We start from the raw sequence: 16784 nt of genomic DNA on the forward strand, positions 1-16784 counted from the left end.
GACGTCGATGGATAAATAAAGGAGTTATGATTTTTTAAACGGGAGGGGGGGGGGGGGAGGAAAAAAAGAAAATCGGGAAAGAGGAAAAAAAAGGGACCGCGTCTTTAAGGGGTTAAATAATGTACTAACTTGTACATGTGTAATTTTATTTTTAATTTTTCACAAAGTAAAGGGAGACAGGTGTTTTTAATTTTATTTATTCTTTTTTAAATAATTTTCAACTTTGTTTTTTTTTACTTTTGTCCTTTTAGGGGACTTCCACAGAGACCCATCAGGACCCCCTGATCACATTCTAGGGGGGTCCCATGGTGACAGCCCTTTACATGCTGCAGTCACAGACTGCAGCATGTAAAGGGTTAACACAGCAGAGATCAGAGGTTTTCTCTGATCTCTGCTGTAAGAGCTGGTATCTGACTGTCCTCTGACAGCCAAGCACCAGCTCTCCCTACAACAGAGATCATCGGCTTGCTTCTGACAAGCCGATGGTCTCTATAGCAACCTGTAAACAAAGCAGGACATTAGAAGCAGGAGATTGCCGGCATATGGGCAATATCTTCCTGCTTCTCAATGTCTTGCTTTGTTCTCTGTGGGTCTGTGCAGGCAGAGCACAATGCCACAACTTGTGGCATTGTGCTCTGCAGCTCCCATAGCGATACATAGCCCAGAAATCTTCCGGGCTATATCGCTATGAGCAGTGGAGCTCCTCCCGGAAAATTTCCGAGCGTGCCACTCAAGGGGTTAAAGGGGTTTTCTGGGCAAAAAACTATTGATGACCTATCCCCAAGGGAGGTCATCAAAATGTAATCACTAGGGACCCACCGCTTGGGATCCCCAGCAATCAGCTCATCGCCCGACCCACTGTCAGTGGGAGTGAGAAATCAATGGGCATTGAAGCCTCCTACTACACTTCCACGGCCGACCACAGTAACGGAAGCCCAGAAGTATAATACAGTAGCTGCTTCAGCTCCCATTAATTTCATAGGTCGTAGTTTTTTCCCCAAAATACTCTTCAGAAGAGGTGAATCAGGATGGGTATTCTTGTATTCATTGATGTCAGTTACAAGGGGACATCCAGCTCCTTCTGTTTACATTATAACAGAGTTGAATACTGCGCCTAATCATTCACCACAGTATGTATAAGGCGTCATTGCATTTGCGAAGTAAACAGGGATTGACCGGAGAATCAAGACCACATCGGTCCTGAAGTGGCAGGGAAATTAAAGGAGGTTTCTAGATTTTAATTTTTTACTGTTCCTAGAATTTCAGAACTACTTTTAAACTAACTTTATTAATATGGCCTCCTAAGCCTTGTTCCAGTTGCAGTCATGTAACACATCCTTCTTTTCCTTGTTCCTATGATTAATAACGTCACACACTTTACAACAGGTCAGTCTCGGGTTATATTGGGCAGCTTTACTATTGTACACACCCATCTGAATAGTAATACACGTCAATGACGTGACAATGCAGATTTGGTCTTTGTGGATTTAAAATTCACAACACAGAAAAAAGTTGCGACATGTCACTTCTTAATGTGAATCCACGTCATAAATTATGGGAGCGGTTTTTGATAATCCACATGCAAATCTGCAACTCGCTGCCGTAGTTTTAGAGGTGGAGTCTGTGGAAAAATCCACAACAGATCCCGCTATGTGGAGATAGACTTCAGCCAATAACCTTCCTATACATAATACAGATGTGTTGTAGAACAATACCTGTTTTTTGAATGGATTGCTCAGGTTCCTCTTCATAATCACATACAATGAATTGTTTTTTAGTAACACCCCAAGGGTCTTCCATGTTTTGTGCGCTGTGCTGTAAGGTATCAGAGAGCTTACATGCCGCGAGATGCTTCCCAGTACGCTCAATGTCATCTGTTTCTACAGCAAGCTGTGGATCTTGCAGAGGGAATGTACTGAAGGATGAAGGAGACTTAACACCAACTGCTATCATAGATGGTTTAGGACTGAATTCTTGGATAGGGCTACCAAGAAAGAACAAAAAAAAAACCAAACAAACAAAAAAAACACAACGTTGGTTACAACATACTGCACACATATTTACAAGTTATACACACCCGTATTGTAATAATTTATACCTTAGTTTCCTGATTTTCGATGGCTGTAACATTTTATCCTCAGAACAGTCAAAGGCCATGTGACAGCCATCATCCACAGTGGTCACCACGTTTTCTAAAAGATTAAATGTATTGGTCAGCGATGTTGTTACGATTAACGTTTCCCCTTTTCTATAAGCTTACCATAAAAAGTTACAATGTAGTTTTAGCTTGTTGAATTCCCAGTAGAGAATAACCAGACTAATATAAGAAATTGGGTTTAACAAGAGTGCATCAGGCTGGTTATTCTTGCATTTTAAGATGTCAGTTACAAGAGGACACCAGCACCACTGCCCTCTGTTGGCCGTTTACGACTCTCGGCGACTCTAAAAGCCAAGCTTCCTCAAGGTTTTTGATGTTGCACCGCTACTTCCAGTTGTGCTATTAAGTGAGCTTTGGTACAGCGCAGTCCTATCCTTTCATCAGCAGCTGGGCTTCCCGAGGGCTTTTCCCCAGTTGCGTCATGAGGAAAACCCTGACCACTTGTACTCGGACCTTGCTCTTCCCCAGTAGCATTTAGAAAATCCTTTGGCCTGGGGGGCCTGCAATCGGTTACCATATCTGAATGATTTGAGAGTTCTTTCATAGGGTTTCCAAGGCGACGTTTTACAGAGTTTGTCGCAAGGTCTTACCCTAACCCTGCCCATTAATCTGGGCTTGGGACCGGTGTATAGGGATGACTCCTACACAGCCCTCTATTAACATCCTAACAAATGCCATAACCAGCACGCAACGGCAACCAATCATTCACCGCAGTGGTAATGTCTGTGGGTATGAGATGAACCACAAAATCAAGACAGATGTTTACATTATTCCTAGAATTTCAGAAGTAATTTTAAGTTAACACCTTAAGGACCAAACACTGTAAATTTACAGCGCATGCTCCTGGGCTTTAACCCCCGCTGATAGCAAAAATACAGCATGGGATTAAAGCAAGAGCAGGTCGGGTTATCAGCCGTTGGTCACAGATGAGAACCCGCAGGAGAAGAGAGAAGTGATTTTTATCCGCACAGGGTTCATAAAGGTTTATAATAAAAAAAATTTTAAAAAAAATTCCATGATAAAATCTTAATTTTCAATGACACTTCTGGAACTCTAAATACACGCAAAGGTTTATGGTTATTGCTTTATATATGCGGATGACACAACTTTGCTTACAGAAACAGAAGCAGGTCTGAAGCAGCTGATATGTAATATTAAAACTGTGCGAGTCCCGCACAGAAATAGAGCATGCCACAATTTATTTTCCGCGCAGACAAATTGCGGCTGTCTGAATAGGATTGCATTTTCTAACGCAATCCTATGGCAGCTTCCACGAGCGGAAATTCTGCGGGAAATACCGCCGGGGAATTTCCACCCATGTGCAGGGGGCCTAAGAGCGAACCAAATTCTTAAAATAGACTAGTCTAGTTATTGAAATCTTGTTCCTAGATTAGGTATGGCCAAGAGAAATTTTATATTCTCATCTGTATCATTAGGGGACACAGCTCTGACCTTGGATATAGCTTCTGCCACTAGGAGGCAAAACTAAGCACAAAAAAAAGTTAAGTCCTCCCACTAGCTATACCCCTCCTGCAGCATCATGCTAGCTCAGTTTTTTGCTTAGTGTCTAGGAGGCAGGTTAGTCTCTCCTACAGCGACTAATCTTTTTCTTTTGCATTTTTATTTTTTTATCCGGAAGACCAGGGAATAACGGGGAGGCAGGACTCTCCCCGTTAACCCACCGAGGGCGGCGAACAGAGGTGAACTTAGCCCTCTGTTGTCTGCCGGGTCCCCTCAGAAGAAAAGGAGGCACACTCGGCCACCAGACTGAGTGTGACCCACCAGCCATAGAGCCCCCCTTTCTCGTGGTCCAGCATCCCCTGCCCCATCTAGTATGTGGGTTTATTTCGTTAGTCCGCCGCCGTGCGGACTGTAGCTGTGTGTCTGTTTTTTGCTTTGTGGCTTCGCCTGCGCCTAAGGGCCAGTGTAGACCGCCGGCGCATTGCGGCCACCTACGGCTTATGTGTTGCCTGCGCTTTATGGGCTGCGCGCCTGGTGCAGCCTGTGACTGGTGTTTTTGGGGCTTGCGCTCGCATTTGTGTCTTACCGCCTATTTGCGCCCACGGCTCCTGCGTGGCCCCTGGTGGGCCTGCGGCACTTGATACACCCCTGGTGCACAGGTAGGCTGCCCGTGGTTTTCTTGGCGCCCGCGGAGCTGGTAGGTAGGCCGCCCGCAGCTCATTTTGCGCCGCCCGCGGCTCCCGGTGGAGTCATTTGCGGCCTTCTATTCTGGCTCCACCCGCTGTCCTTGCCGGCGCACCCGTGGCTCCATTGGGCCGCCATGGCTTCTACGCATCACCCGCGGCTCAGGTGCTGGGCGCCGCTCGCAGCTCCCAGTGGAGTCTTTTGCAGCCTTCTCTTTCAGGCACCGCCCGTGGGTCTGGCTGGCCGGCCGCCTGCGGACCTTGCTGGGCCACCGGCGGCTCCATTTGGCCGCCATGGCCTCTACTCTCCGCCCGCGGCTCAGGTGCGGGGCGCACTTGGGCGCCGCCCGCGGCTCGGCGGGACTGCCTGCGGCTCTCCAGTGCGGGCGTGCTTGGGCGCCTGCGGCCTCAGTTTGCGCCTGCGTGCTTACTACGGGACAGACAGCTGAGGCCACGAGGGGCCGCTGCGGCTCCTGTCATGCCGCTCGCGACCTCGTGGGGCCGCGCGCCTGGTAGGGCGGGCCACCGGCCAGGCATGGCGACCTTGCTCTCTTCCTGCGCGGGGGTCTCCGCACGTGGCCGTCCCTGGAGACTGGCCACGCTTCCCCGTCGCTGCTGAGCTGCAGCGTTGTATAAGCACCGCGGCCTGTGTAACGGGCACGGCCATTTTAGGGCGGCCACATGTCGGGACGCTGTTCTCCAGCCGCGGGTGCATTTGAATTTCCCGCCTATAAGCCCCCGCGGCTCAGTCCCATGGTCGCGCTTCCCTGCTCTGTGTCTGAATTGCCGACAGTGCAGCTGCAGGAAGATGCGTTTCTCTCCAGCTGCACGTACTGGCGGTTGCTGCTGTGCAACCATTGATCTGGCCAGCGCATGGCTATTCTCATGAGGAGGTCGCGGCGTGACTGGCGTCTTCCTCTGCAATGCTGCCACAGCCTGTGTACGGCACCACTAGCAGGTGGCAGACCTGTGCATTTTCTCGCCGGGCTTTTTTAATTGCAGTTGTCGCCGCTGACCAGCGTGCGTAGCCCACTACATACGCAGTGATACTGAGCTGACTCCTGCAGTACCACCCGAATAGAAAGGGAGTTTCTGGATCACCCCCCCCATATCTATTCCGGACCGGGTTGAGCCTTGGCGGCCCCCCTGTTGCCCCTCCTGCAGTTCCCTGCAGCCAGCGTACCGCAGCGTCCGTGTCCAGGATGATGCGCGGACGGGGCCAGTCAGGGCCACATGCCAAGAGCGCTCTCGCTGCAGTACAAGATACCCCCAGCTGAGGATATCTCGCCTTACTGACAACAGCGGCCAAACTCATCACGCATGCGGAGTTCTGTAGCACCTTCCATACCCAAGAAGTGCTCATACAGGAAGTCCCCGCACCCGCGCCTCTCGTCTGCTCCGGGCCGGGTTGAACATGGCTAACTACTAGCGCCCTATATCGTCAGCCACCCTACAGCAGTATCTGCATAACAGGATAACACGCGGACGGGACAGCCAGAGCCACATACTATGTGCGCCCTCGGCAGTACGAGATTCAGCGAACAGAGAAGCTCGTCCTACTGACAACAGTGTCCAAACTGGTCGTCAGCATTATCCCGGGCTTGCTGACTTATGTAGTACCTTCAGCAGGTGGATCGAAAGGACCTCATACACAGGCTCCGGACGCAGTGCTCCCACATGTCCGACCCACACTGAGTTAAGCCTTCACTTACAGTAGCTCACTGGTTGCCCCTTCTGCAATCTGGATGACACGCAGACAGGGGTGGCCAGAGTCGCACTTACGTGCGCTCTCGCGGCTATACGAGCTACACCCAGTTGGAGAATGTCGCGACTGGCGGCAACAGTCTGCGAAAGGTGGCATCTTCTCCGGGCTGCCGGGGACCTGTGGTACCTCCCATACCGGAAGGAGTACGGTGCTCAGGAAATCCTCCGAACTCGTTGCTCCCCGTGCATGCTCCGGCTGGGTCAAGCCATCCCTACCGTCTCGTTCGCCAGGTGCCTCTCCGGCAGTTCTACAGCCGGACGTACCGTGGTGTCGGAGTCCAGGGCGGCCAGAGCCACGTGCTATGTGTGCTTTCGCTACAGGACGAGATTTACATCCAGCCGGAAAATATCTCGGCTTACGAACGAGGGCTCGAACTGATGGTCAGCATCGCTCCAGGTTAGCGGACACCTGTGGTACCTTCCATTCGGAAGGAGTTCTTACACAGGGATCCTCCGGACACATCTCTCCCCATGTCTGGTTTGGATTGGGTCGAACCCTCACTAGCGGTAGCTCTCTGCACCCTTCCCGTACTTCCCTGCTGGCGGAGGGTATCGCCTACAGGGACAATCCGGCCTCGTTGGTATCTGTGGCAACCTTCCTCCCGGAAGGAGTACTCGCACAAGAATGCCCTGCATGCAGCTCCGCAGGCCTGGCCTAACAGCTAGATACACTGTCGTTGTCCGCCTGCAGTTACCTGCACCCAGTCGACCGTAGTAGAGCCACGTACTACGTGCGGTCACTACACTTGGGATCCAGCCTGAATAGATCTCGTCCGCAAACAGCCTGTGGACTTTTTTCTGGCCTTCTGAGACCGGTGGTACCTCCCAGATCCAAGGAGTGCCTTTCATAGGAACTCTGCAAACACATCGTGCCTCCTCCACGCCCTACGACGGGTGAGCTTGAGCAAAGGACCTTGACCTAACGGATATCTCTCTCGCGATAACCTCCTGCAGTTCATGCACGCAGCCTTACTGCAATCCTAACTGATAGGAGTAGCGCAGTCTGAGTCGTCCACAACCGCATACTGTGTGCGCTCTCACCACAGACGACAGGGACTTTTCAGTCAGAGCCGGGAGGGCTACAGATGCATCTGGAGAGCTTCCCTCTGCTCAGAACTAGGACATGCTAATCTGCAGTGAGCTGCCCCTTCGGGCGGCCTTGGAACGGCAGGTCTCCTCGGTTGTTTTCTAGGAATCTGGACGGCTAGTTCTATGAGCCGCGTAAGCTCGGATGTGGATAGTCTACGGGCATGATACGGTTGAGACAGAGTGCCCCCCTACTCCTGATGGGGGCAGAACAGCCACGTCTTACCCTATAGTGTGGATGGGCAGATGCAGGCCATAAGCAGAACTCTAAGTCAGAGTAGTATCTAATTTAGCTACTTGGGCATTTATCACGGATCGCACAGGGCAGTGAACACGTCCAACAACTTAAGTTGGATGGATCCAGGAGCAAAAGGTGATCCTCCTGCGTTCCGCCGGCATTCTTTGCTTGCAGGAGACTGTGAGACATGCTATGCTGGTACGGTTGGCAATCCTGTGGGGTCGACCTTTCCTACTACTGAGCTTACCTCAAAGGGACCAGCGAGACTCCCATGCCGGCTTTAACCGCGACGAGCGTTAACGGATGCTTAGGCATCCCGCATGCTCAGAGATGGATTATAAAGGGTCCTGAGTAACGCACCCAGCCACCCACCGGGAGAGAGTTCTCCACAATGCATTGCTGTCCGATAACCTGTGTCGTAACATGGCCTGAAGGTACGATGTCTCTGACATGGTAACTCTTGTACCAAAGACAAGACTTGGGCTGGAAGGAAAACTCGCTTAGAGCCAAGGCGATTGAGAGAGGTCATCCTGCTAAGTCAGACCGACACCTAACCGACACGTTCGGTGGGACTGGCCGCTATTGTAAAACGAGGTCTTTATTGACTCGGATCCCGATACCATGTGCCGTGAGGAAAAAAAACTATTCAATAACTACCTCCCTTTGATGACTAGGAAAACTTTGCCAGATAGCCTGTCTGGCTTCCTGCTCCCACCCTCCCTGTTACTATCCAGGATATGCCATTAACATTGCTGTAGTCTTTTGTCTCTCATAAATGCAGTTACTGGTGGACACAGGAGATGCTATTGAGCAATGTCATGGGTGGGAGGTCAGAGGTGTGTCTTGGGGAAGCATTGAACACTCTAGGGGCACAAACCCAAAATTGCCAGATTCTAGAGGATTGTAACGCAAGTACAAGGAACTATCCATTCCCCCATCTGTCATCTTGCGAATCAGCTTCATACGGATCCCAAAATTGGCATTTCTATTTTTTTTAGTTTCCATAACGGTCTTGTATGTATATTTAATGTTCTGTTCCCTTCGTATCTTTTGTAATCAAATTTCTCCTTCTCTCAGCTTTGCTCTCCTTTTGAAATAGTCTTAAATCTTTATTAGTCTGCCCTTGTGGTGCTATAAACAACCCACAGACCTGAACAACTGTGGCACAAGGGTCCATAGCTAGTCAGTGAGCAGAACCTAGGTGACTGACCTACCTTGCACTAGAACAGTCAGTGGTAGCAGCTAGGTATTTTGGTTTGTGTAAGACAGTGCCTGGGTGTGACTTATGCTCCATCTTGCAACAAGTGCAGGATCGAAATCAATCATGTAGTTGGGTCCCCGTGTCACATACCTTGGGCAACTGTCATCATCAAAAGTTTGAAGGGATCATTCTAGCATCTTAAAATTCGTGAATTATCCTTGGGGTAGGCCATCAATATTAAAGATTAGTGGGGGCCTGACTGTCCGCACGCCCCTTTGAGTGGGTCACGGCTGCAGCCTCTTCAATGTTTACATGAGTGTCATACTGGTTCGTACTTGCAAATTCCATATCTTTTATAACAGCAGTACAAGATATTGCAGTGTTGTTCTATATAAGCGAATGGGACAAAGCTGCAATAGCAACATAACAGATTCCTTTTTCTGTTCATTTTAATGGTCTGCTGGGTTCAGAAGAAAGAATGAGAAGCCCAGCTCTAAAGTCCATCATTACAAGAAGGTATACTAGTATATTGCAAGATATCAATAAATAGGATAGCAGCACAACATGTATGACAGTCCTGTTAATTCTACCTTTGTCTTCCAGGATCTTGCAAGTTTGCTCAGATGGCTTGACACTAGCAGGAGTTGATGCAAGTCGAGCTGCAAGTGCAAAGTCCCCTGTGCTGTTTGGACTAGGGGCCAATGTTTTGTTGCAACGTGAATGCCATATGGTACAGTCATCTACCAGTGACTCTGTGGTCCTAACCTCCTCCTATAGAGGGGGCGAGAAAAAAAAAAAAAAAAAAGATTAAAACACAATGCCTGTGTGTCTGGAGCCTAACCCTTTAAAGGACCAAGGGTCATTAATGAATTTGGATTAATACATTCTAAAGTTGAATATTTATATTTCAGAGTCTACCAACATTTTGCTTTACTTTTTTGGCTGAACATTCAGGCCTCTCTCATAAGATAGAAATTTAACAACTATATTTTTATTTAGTCTTCGTTCTATCAGGGAAACTGAAAACTTTCCTCAATTCTTTCCACTTGTTCGTTAACCTAGTTAATCAATTAAATTTACCACATAAAATAATCCTCTAATTCTCTGCGTATAAAAATATGTCGAACAAGTGCATGCTACTTGTTAACTGATGCCTCCATTACAGTGTAGAAAAGAAATCTCCATTAGGCCGAGCTCCCATGAACGAGTCGGATTCTGCATGTTGATTTAAGCAGTGGAAGTCCTGTGATCATTCGCAGAAAGTAATTGCAAATGGTCACGGATGCAAGCGTTTTTCCGCACGGATATAGACATATGCCCATCTCTCTTCTATTTTCCTATGAAGTAGCAAGTGTTTCCGCTGCTCATACAGAATGTTAATTGCATATGGGCGATGGAACACTTGCATCTATTGACTTAAACAGAGGCTGTCCACGTGGAGTCCACGTTAAAATAGAGTATGCTGCGATTTTTCCTCTGCTAGCGGAATCCGCAATTCCTACTCACAAGTGTGAGCGAACAAGCAAACATTCATGCCTTTCAATGCCCGCATATTGTTCCGCCCGGACACCGATCGAGGAATCTACAATTCAAATATGCCCGTGTGAGCCCAGCCTAACAGGTTTCTAAGTCTATCCCTTACCTGAGCATCTATGGGCATTTGTATATGGTGGTAAAGCAGTAATGTGCAATTTTTGTTTGTTAAGATTAAGAATACGGAAAAGAAGCAAGTGCAGAAACTGAAAACAAAGATTTATTTTTGTGGGTTTGGGCAGAACAGAGTCATTATGAAAGGGCATGTATTTTATCTACAATGTATTATAAAATGTGTGGCTGCACTGGAAGGTGAGGCTCTCAGGTAATTTTATAATTTTTCCTCCTATAGTAAGGAGAAAAATGATCACTTAATTTTGGGAACCTTACACATCTGCAACCATTTTTACCGACCACCATTTTTTATCTTCGTCACATTACTAAGGTCAACTACTCACTACAATAGTCTGGTCCAGAGGACTGCAGCGTGTGAAATCAGCCAAACTGCTGACTTAAATTGACAGATTGTAGACTAGAATGGCTCAGAGCCAATCAAAATTGGAAAACTGAAGTGAGACTGCAGTTAACTGCACTTTCCATTAAGTAATGCTTATAGCAGCCCAAGAAGCTGAGATTTGCAGTGCTCAGTAGAGCTGTCACATTCCAAAACAGATTTAGCTGCCCTATTGTCCTTGGAAAAAATAGTCCGATGATTGATAAAAAAAAGAAAATTATTAATTTTTGACTCCTTAATCCCACATCAAATAAAAACAAAACAAATCTGACTAAATTTTCCCTTCCATTTCAAATGCAGGCACGAGGAGGACTAATGGCATCTACCATCGGCCCAAACAGCCTCTCTCTTTCTGATTTGCGGTCCTGAAACCTGTAAGCAGGTGCTACTGCAAATTAAACCAGGTGTTGTGTAAAACACTTAATCACAGTTGTGTTATGCTAAGGTGTAACAACTATTAAAAGGGATATTTCCTTCATACAAAGGAAAGGCATATTTTCGCGACATGAAATCGCTTTAGGATCAAAAAGGAGCTCTAGCCTCTAGGAACCTCACTCATCCCGAGATCAAAGAGGCCGCAGTACTGATTTTGTGCTGCCTCCCCTTCACCGATTTTCCCTGCAGATCGACAGCTTGTCCACCTGCTGCGCAGGGAAAACTTAGATCACTGTGGTAAACCAGTGCTACGGCTCCTTCATTCTCAGGATTGTTGAGATTCCAGAGGTTGGACTCCTTAATCATAAAGCGCTGGCATAACCTAGCGATACAGTATATATGCCCTACTTTATATGTTGGGAATACTCCTTTAAATCAGGCAGATTGCTATTAGGAGGTACAAAACATTTCCATTAATGTGCAAAGATGCATAATCAGAGCAACATCTATAAGCAAAAAGACCAGTACATTACATTTTTAAGAGCAGGCTTGTGCACAGGACGCTCTCCAAAACTTCTCAATTCTACTGGTTTCAATTCAGTACCCCTGGAAAAAGAATGAAAAGGGTTATTAGCTCTACCAGGATGGATAAATTAAATATGTTTCCAATACTCCCATTACAATGCACCAAACCAATCATTCTTGTGATCCCACCACACTGTAGACACTGACCCGTTCACTTTAGCTGTGTCATCTTCAAAGATGCAAAAGGCAGGCGGCATTGATGGAGCCACATTGTGCAAACCAAGGAAACCACCTCCACCTGGGTTTGTATTGCCTATAAAGAGCATTAAATTATGGTAGGTTAGCAGAAATAAGAAATGGATTAAGTAAATTAGAGACATAGTAACATAGCATATTGGGCTAAATAAAGACACATATCCAACCAGTTCAACCCATTACCCCCAATGTTGATCCAAAGGAAGGCAAAAAAAACCTTCTTCTCTACTCCAATCTGGCAATTGGAATAATCCCCAGATCACCGACCCTTATGAAATTATTAGAGATGAAATAGAAAGTCTGCTATGTCTCATACAAAGTACAAATGGCTCTGGCATTGTCCACCTCTATTCTTCTGTAGTTAATTATGTAATGACGGGCTAGTGGTGAAAAACACCACTCTTTGGGCACTGTACTGACAATACAACCTCTTCATTCCACCCAGGTTGCCTTGATGTGAGGACCAGCATTGCAAGACTACGTAGGTTTCCTATTGATATGTCAGAGATAATTCCATAGACAACTCTTTAAATGTCTTTATAGCTGTTCTAAAACGTACTGTCATTTAGGCACAAGGCCTCAATATCTGGCTTGTTTGGATGAGTAGCTTGAAATGTATCGTCATCATCCTCTTCATCGTCAGGTAAAGTAGAAGTCTGGAAAAAATCCATTATGAAGCCTGCAGACAAAAATGTTAAGGTTAGTTTTTGCTTATAAACTGCTGTATACAGAATTATACAAGTACAGTAGCTGAATGATGTATGTCGCAGTCTTTCTATCCGATTATATATAGTGATACTTGCTTGTGATTGTATAATTCTTTGTTCAGGCACCCAAATAAAAAAGAAAAAAAAAAGTTTTAAGCTAGTTTAATGGCAATTAGTATTTTTTTTCCAAACAGCAATCAGTTGATATAACCCACCTCTAATATCTACTGACCCATCTGCTGGTACATTTCTTGCAGATGGCCTTCAACTTGGCAAACAGCTTTCACCTTGCAGTAAACAGTAGTCTCTAGCAAATTATTGCGATTACAGACTACAGATTGTGGTTATTTGGCTGTTTATAAAGAAATAGAGGGAGCAGGTAGAGGACTGTGGGGAATTACAGTAAAAGATAATAGACTAGGCTTTAGCAAGATCACCGATTTTAAATAGCAGTCAGTTTGAAAGAGTTAAAGGGTTTGTACCACAATAAACTTCATCTATCAATAGCATAGGTGATAAAAGTCCAATCGGTAGGGGTCTCAACTCTGTGACCCTCCCACTGATCCTGAGAACGGGGGTCCTGTGTTCCCCTTTTATCGTCACAGCAGGCTTGCAATATCAAACCACAGTGACGTCAGACTGAAGAGAGCAGCGGTCGCACGTGGGTGGCACCACTTCATTCATTTCTATGGTACTACAGAAATAGAGTACAAGCACTCTGCTATCTCCAGCAGTCCCTTTAAAACTGAATGGCGCTGCAACGTGTAGATGCAACTCCTACTCCATTCAATTCCTTCTTCACTGAGTAATGGGTTCAGCCAGCCCACCGGGAAGAGAAGGACTATAAAAGGGGACCTCTGTTCTTGGGATCGGTAGGGTTTCAGCGGTGAGCAGACTTTAATCACCTATCCTATTGAAAGGTGAAAAGTCAAATATTGTATAACCACTTCAATGTACTTTCACACAGGCTGACAATCAGGCATTGATGTTCATTATAAAGCTCTTTTGCCCAATCATCGGGGCATGCCAAGCTGCACCCACTCAATCAATGAACGGACAGATGCTCATTTGTTGAATTATGCATCTTTGCGTGATGTACAAAAGTGCGCCCAATACTAATGATTCTCTATGGAGAGATAGACGTGTGATTGCATGAAAAATTATTCATCCAGCAATACAGTGAATCAGCCTGTGTAAAGATTTGACAATCGGGATTGTCATGAAGTTTAAATGTCTAGATTGGCCTGAGGAAAAGGGTCCTTTGTCAACTGCATCTAGCTTATCTTATCAACACTTCCTTACCCAGTGCTTCCTGCGTATTGACTGTGGGTGATGGAAGGACTTTGGATGGAGTTGCTTGCACAAATCCTACCGATGTATTAGGAGTGACATGGGATGTATTTGCTAAACCCGATGAGTTTCCTATTACAGTAGCTACAAATTAAATACAGAGTTGATTATGCAAAATACCAGATAAAGGTAAAACGTAAGTAATCAAGAACAGCAATACACTAACATTTTATTGTACAAGTAAACAGGTTAAACAAGGTTTATTTTGGGATAGTCAATTCAGGATTCAAACAGGTTTTTAAAAAAATTTTCCATGACTTTACCATGACAAAATCTTGATTTTCAATGACACTTGCAGAACTCCAAATTTATGAAAAAGGCTTATTTATTCTTAATTGTTTTATATACAAAAATACGAGACAAGCACTGCTAAATCAAGCTATTTACAGAGCTGCAGAAGATTTCACTCCTCGCTCTCCCCGGCCCCTCTCCATTGACTTAACATAGCGGCCGTTCAATACTGAATGCTGATCGTTGGGCTCATCGTCCATCATTTATGCTGCATAAATGATGGACGATGAGCTGAACGCTGATCAGTGTAAATCGCAGCCGTTCAGTACTGAACGGCCGCTATGTTAGGTCAATGGAGAGGGGCGGGGGAGCGCAAGAAAGGGAAATCTCCTCCAGCCGCCCTGCAGTGAGCGATACTAGCTCCCATGCAGCAGCACGAGAGCTAGCATGTGCACGGACGAGTGTCAGGCATAGTTTGCCCTACGTTCGTCCAGTCTAAATGGGCCTTAAACCACCACAACAAAATTAAATTAAGAGAGTTTGTCAAAAGTTGTTTTGTTTTAGCTTTAAACAGACTTTACTCTCAGATAGAAAACAACTTGGAATATTTTGACAAACCAGCTTCTTTGACCCTGTCCATCGCCCAACCATCCTCCTATCTTTAGCGTATGAACCGCCGTCAATTAACTTAAATACAAGAAAAAGTAATCTCTCAGTGATACGGGTGAAAAAGCACCGATTCGACTCTTAGCAAGACTCCGAAAAAAATCCATGACAAATCTGAAAATTCCATGACATTTCCAGGTATTTCATGATCTTCATCAAATTCCAGGTTTTCCATGACATGTATGAACCCTGCATTTACATACTACACTTAAATTCACTTACATTGTCAATAGATATGAAACTTACCTTCTCTTACCCCAGGTTGTAATTTCACCACTAGGGCACTAGAATTGGAACACCTGTGTAATAAGAGGGAAAAAACCCCATCAATTTGCTAAACAATATGACAACAGTACGCCACTAGTATTAATTTCATACACAGCTGAACTTACAAAGCTTTTGGTGCATCAGGAATGGTGGATGCGGACCTCTCTAGAAGGGCAGCTGGCTTGATAAACCTGTCAGCCAATGCTACATGTTCAGTCTGTTGAGGTACTGGATCGCGTCTTTCTATTATGGAGTTGACATGCTGCACTGTGGCAGAAAGCATTGATAGCTGATGCCCAACCGGAGCACCATTGGTCTGACCATTATTCAAGGCAATTCCAAGACATGGTGAGGTTTGCGGCAAGGGAGGAGGCACTGACTCATTGGAAGTTGCAGCCACGGGTACTTGATACAAGCTTGACATAGTCTGCACTGGAAGAATTGGTGCCTCTAATCCCAATGGCGCCGTGTTACACGCAGGAACAGGCTGCATCTTCAGTTAAAATAAAATAGTGCATGTTATGAAAATACACACACAAAAAAAACCTGTAAACCCCCCCCCCCCCCACAAAGTATCTTTACCTTCACATCAAATATGGTAATCTGATGAAACATGAAATTATGCTTCACTGTTTCAGACATGAAAAAGCCCCATTAAATGTTTGTACGCTCACTATATCTATTTATCTTCAATCTACAGGATATGCGGCAAATGAGAGACACAACATCGGTGAGAGATACATTTCTCACCTATTCTTTGACTATGGTGTAAATGGTGAGGAAACAAAAAAAATTGATTGGAAAAAAAAAAAAGACATTTTTAGTCACTTTCTATTTATACTAGGGAAACATGGAAAAACATTTTATACACTTGCAGTTTTTAACTTGGCTAGTTAAACACTATACAAATGAAAGTGTGACAGAGGATTTTGGAAAGGAATTACCTGTCAACTAATAAACCTGGCATACATGAGCATCCACAAAGGACACAGCTAGGAAGGGAGGAAAAGGTTTCCTCCCCGAAGGAGATACTTAGTATCCACCTATAGAAATTTCTGCTATAAGTTTCGAAAAAGTTTTACAATAGCCAAAAGTATGTGAACAGCTCAACATAACACATTTATGATAAACCGTTTCCATTTTATCTCCTCTACCTACCACCGGCATAGTGGTGCTGCAAAGAAATATGAACACTTCTTGACAAGTTTTTCTATAGGGTAATACCGATAATTAAAAGGCATATGTGATACACCCCACAGCTTATCATTGGGAGGACCTTCTAACAAAAAAATGGATTGTCTAGAGCAGATAACACGCTTCATTTAAAAATGTGAAATTCATGGCAAAAAAGAAAATGAACCGATTCAGATTAGAAAAGGCAAGCAGAGCTGGCAATATATAGACTTACAATAGTAAATACCAACTATACTCACAGTTTTATTCAGTTCTGGGGAGGTTTTACTTGCGGATACTTGTACATTTAGTAAGCTGCTTAGTTGTTCCATCCTCTGTTTTAACATATGTTCACGGAGAGCCTCTTCCTCTTTCTCGTATTTCTTCTCTTCTTCCTCTGATGATCAATACATAAAACTTCCATTAAAACTGCAAAAGACTACTCCCCAGCTTACATATGCTGAGGAAACACAAAACGCACTTCTAATTTACAATTATGTCCAACCAACACATATGCCGATCGGTTATGGTTTTAATAAAAGGACCTGGAATTTTAGATCTAGTATTTTAAGAAGAAAATATCTAAGTGCACAATAT

At 45.3% G+C, this 16784-nt stretch overlaps 1 protein-coding gene across 1 annotated transcript in view; it reads right to left on the reverse strand.

Moving 5' to 3' along the window:
- The window catches only part of BUB1 (BUB1 mitotic checkpoint serine/threonine kinase), an 85627-nt gene that overhangs the window by 25665 nt on the left and 43178 nt on the right, over positions 1 to 16784 (reverse strand). The window contains exons 9-18 of the mRNA XM_066595985.1: positions 16448 to 16584; positions 15140 to 15507; positions 14994 to 15046; positions 13803 to 13934; positions 12353 to 12472; positions 11746 to 11851; positions 11547 to 11619; positions 9182 to 9362; positions 2099 to 2192; positions 1716 to 1984 (exon numbers count right to left, since the gene is read on the reverse strand). Coding sequence (XP_066452082.1) covers positions 1716 to 1984; positions 2099 to 2192; positions 9182 to 9362; positions 11547 to 11619; positions 11746 to 11851; positions 12353 to 12472; positions 13803 to 13934; positions 14994 to 15046; positions 15140 to 15507; positions 16448 to 16584 — 1533 coding nt within the window. The remainder of the gene's footprint in view (positions 1 to 1715; positions 1985 to 2098; positions 2193 to 9181; positions 9363 to 11546; positions 11620 to 11745; positions 11852 to 12352; positions 12473 to 13802; positions 13935 to 14993; positions 15047 to 15139; positions 15508 to 16447; positions 16585 to 16784) is intronic.

The sequence above is a fragment of the Eleutherodactylus coqui genome, chromosome 3 (genome assembly GCF_035609145.1).
Source record: "Eleutherodactylus coqui strain aEleCoq1 chromosome 3, aEleCoq1.hap1, whole genome shotgun sequence".
NCBI classification, from domain to species: Eukaryota; Metazoa; Chordata; class Amphibia; order Anura; family Eleutherodactylidae; genus Eleutherodactylus; species Eleutherodactylus coqui.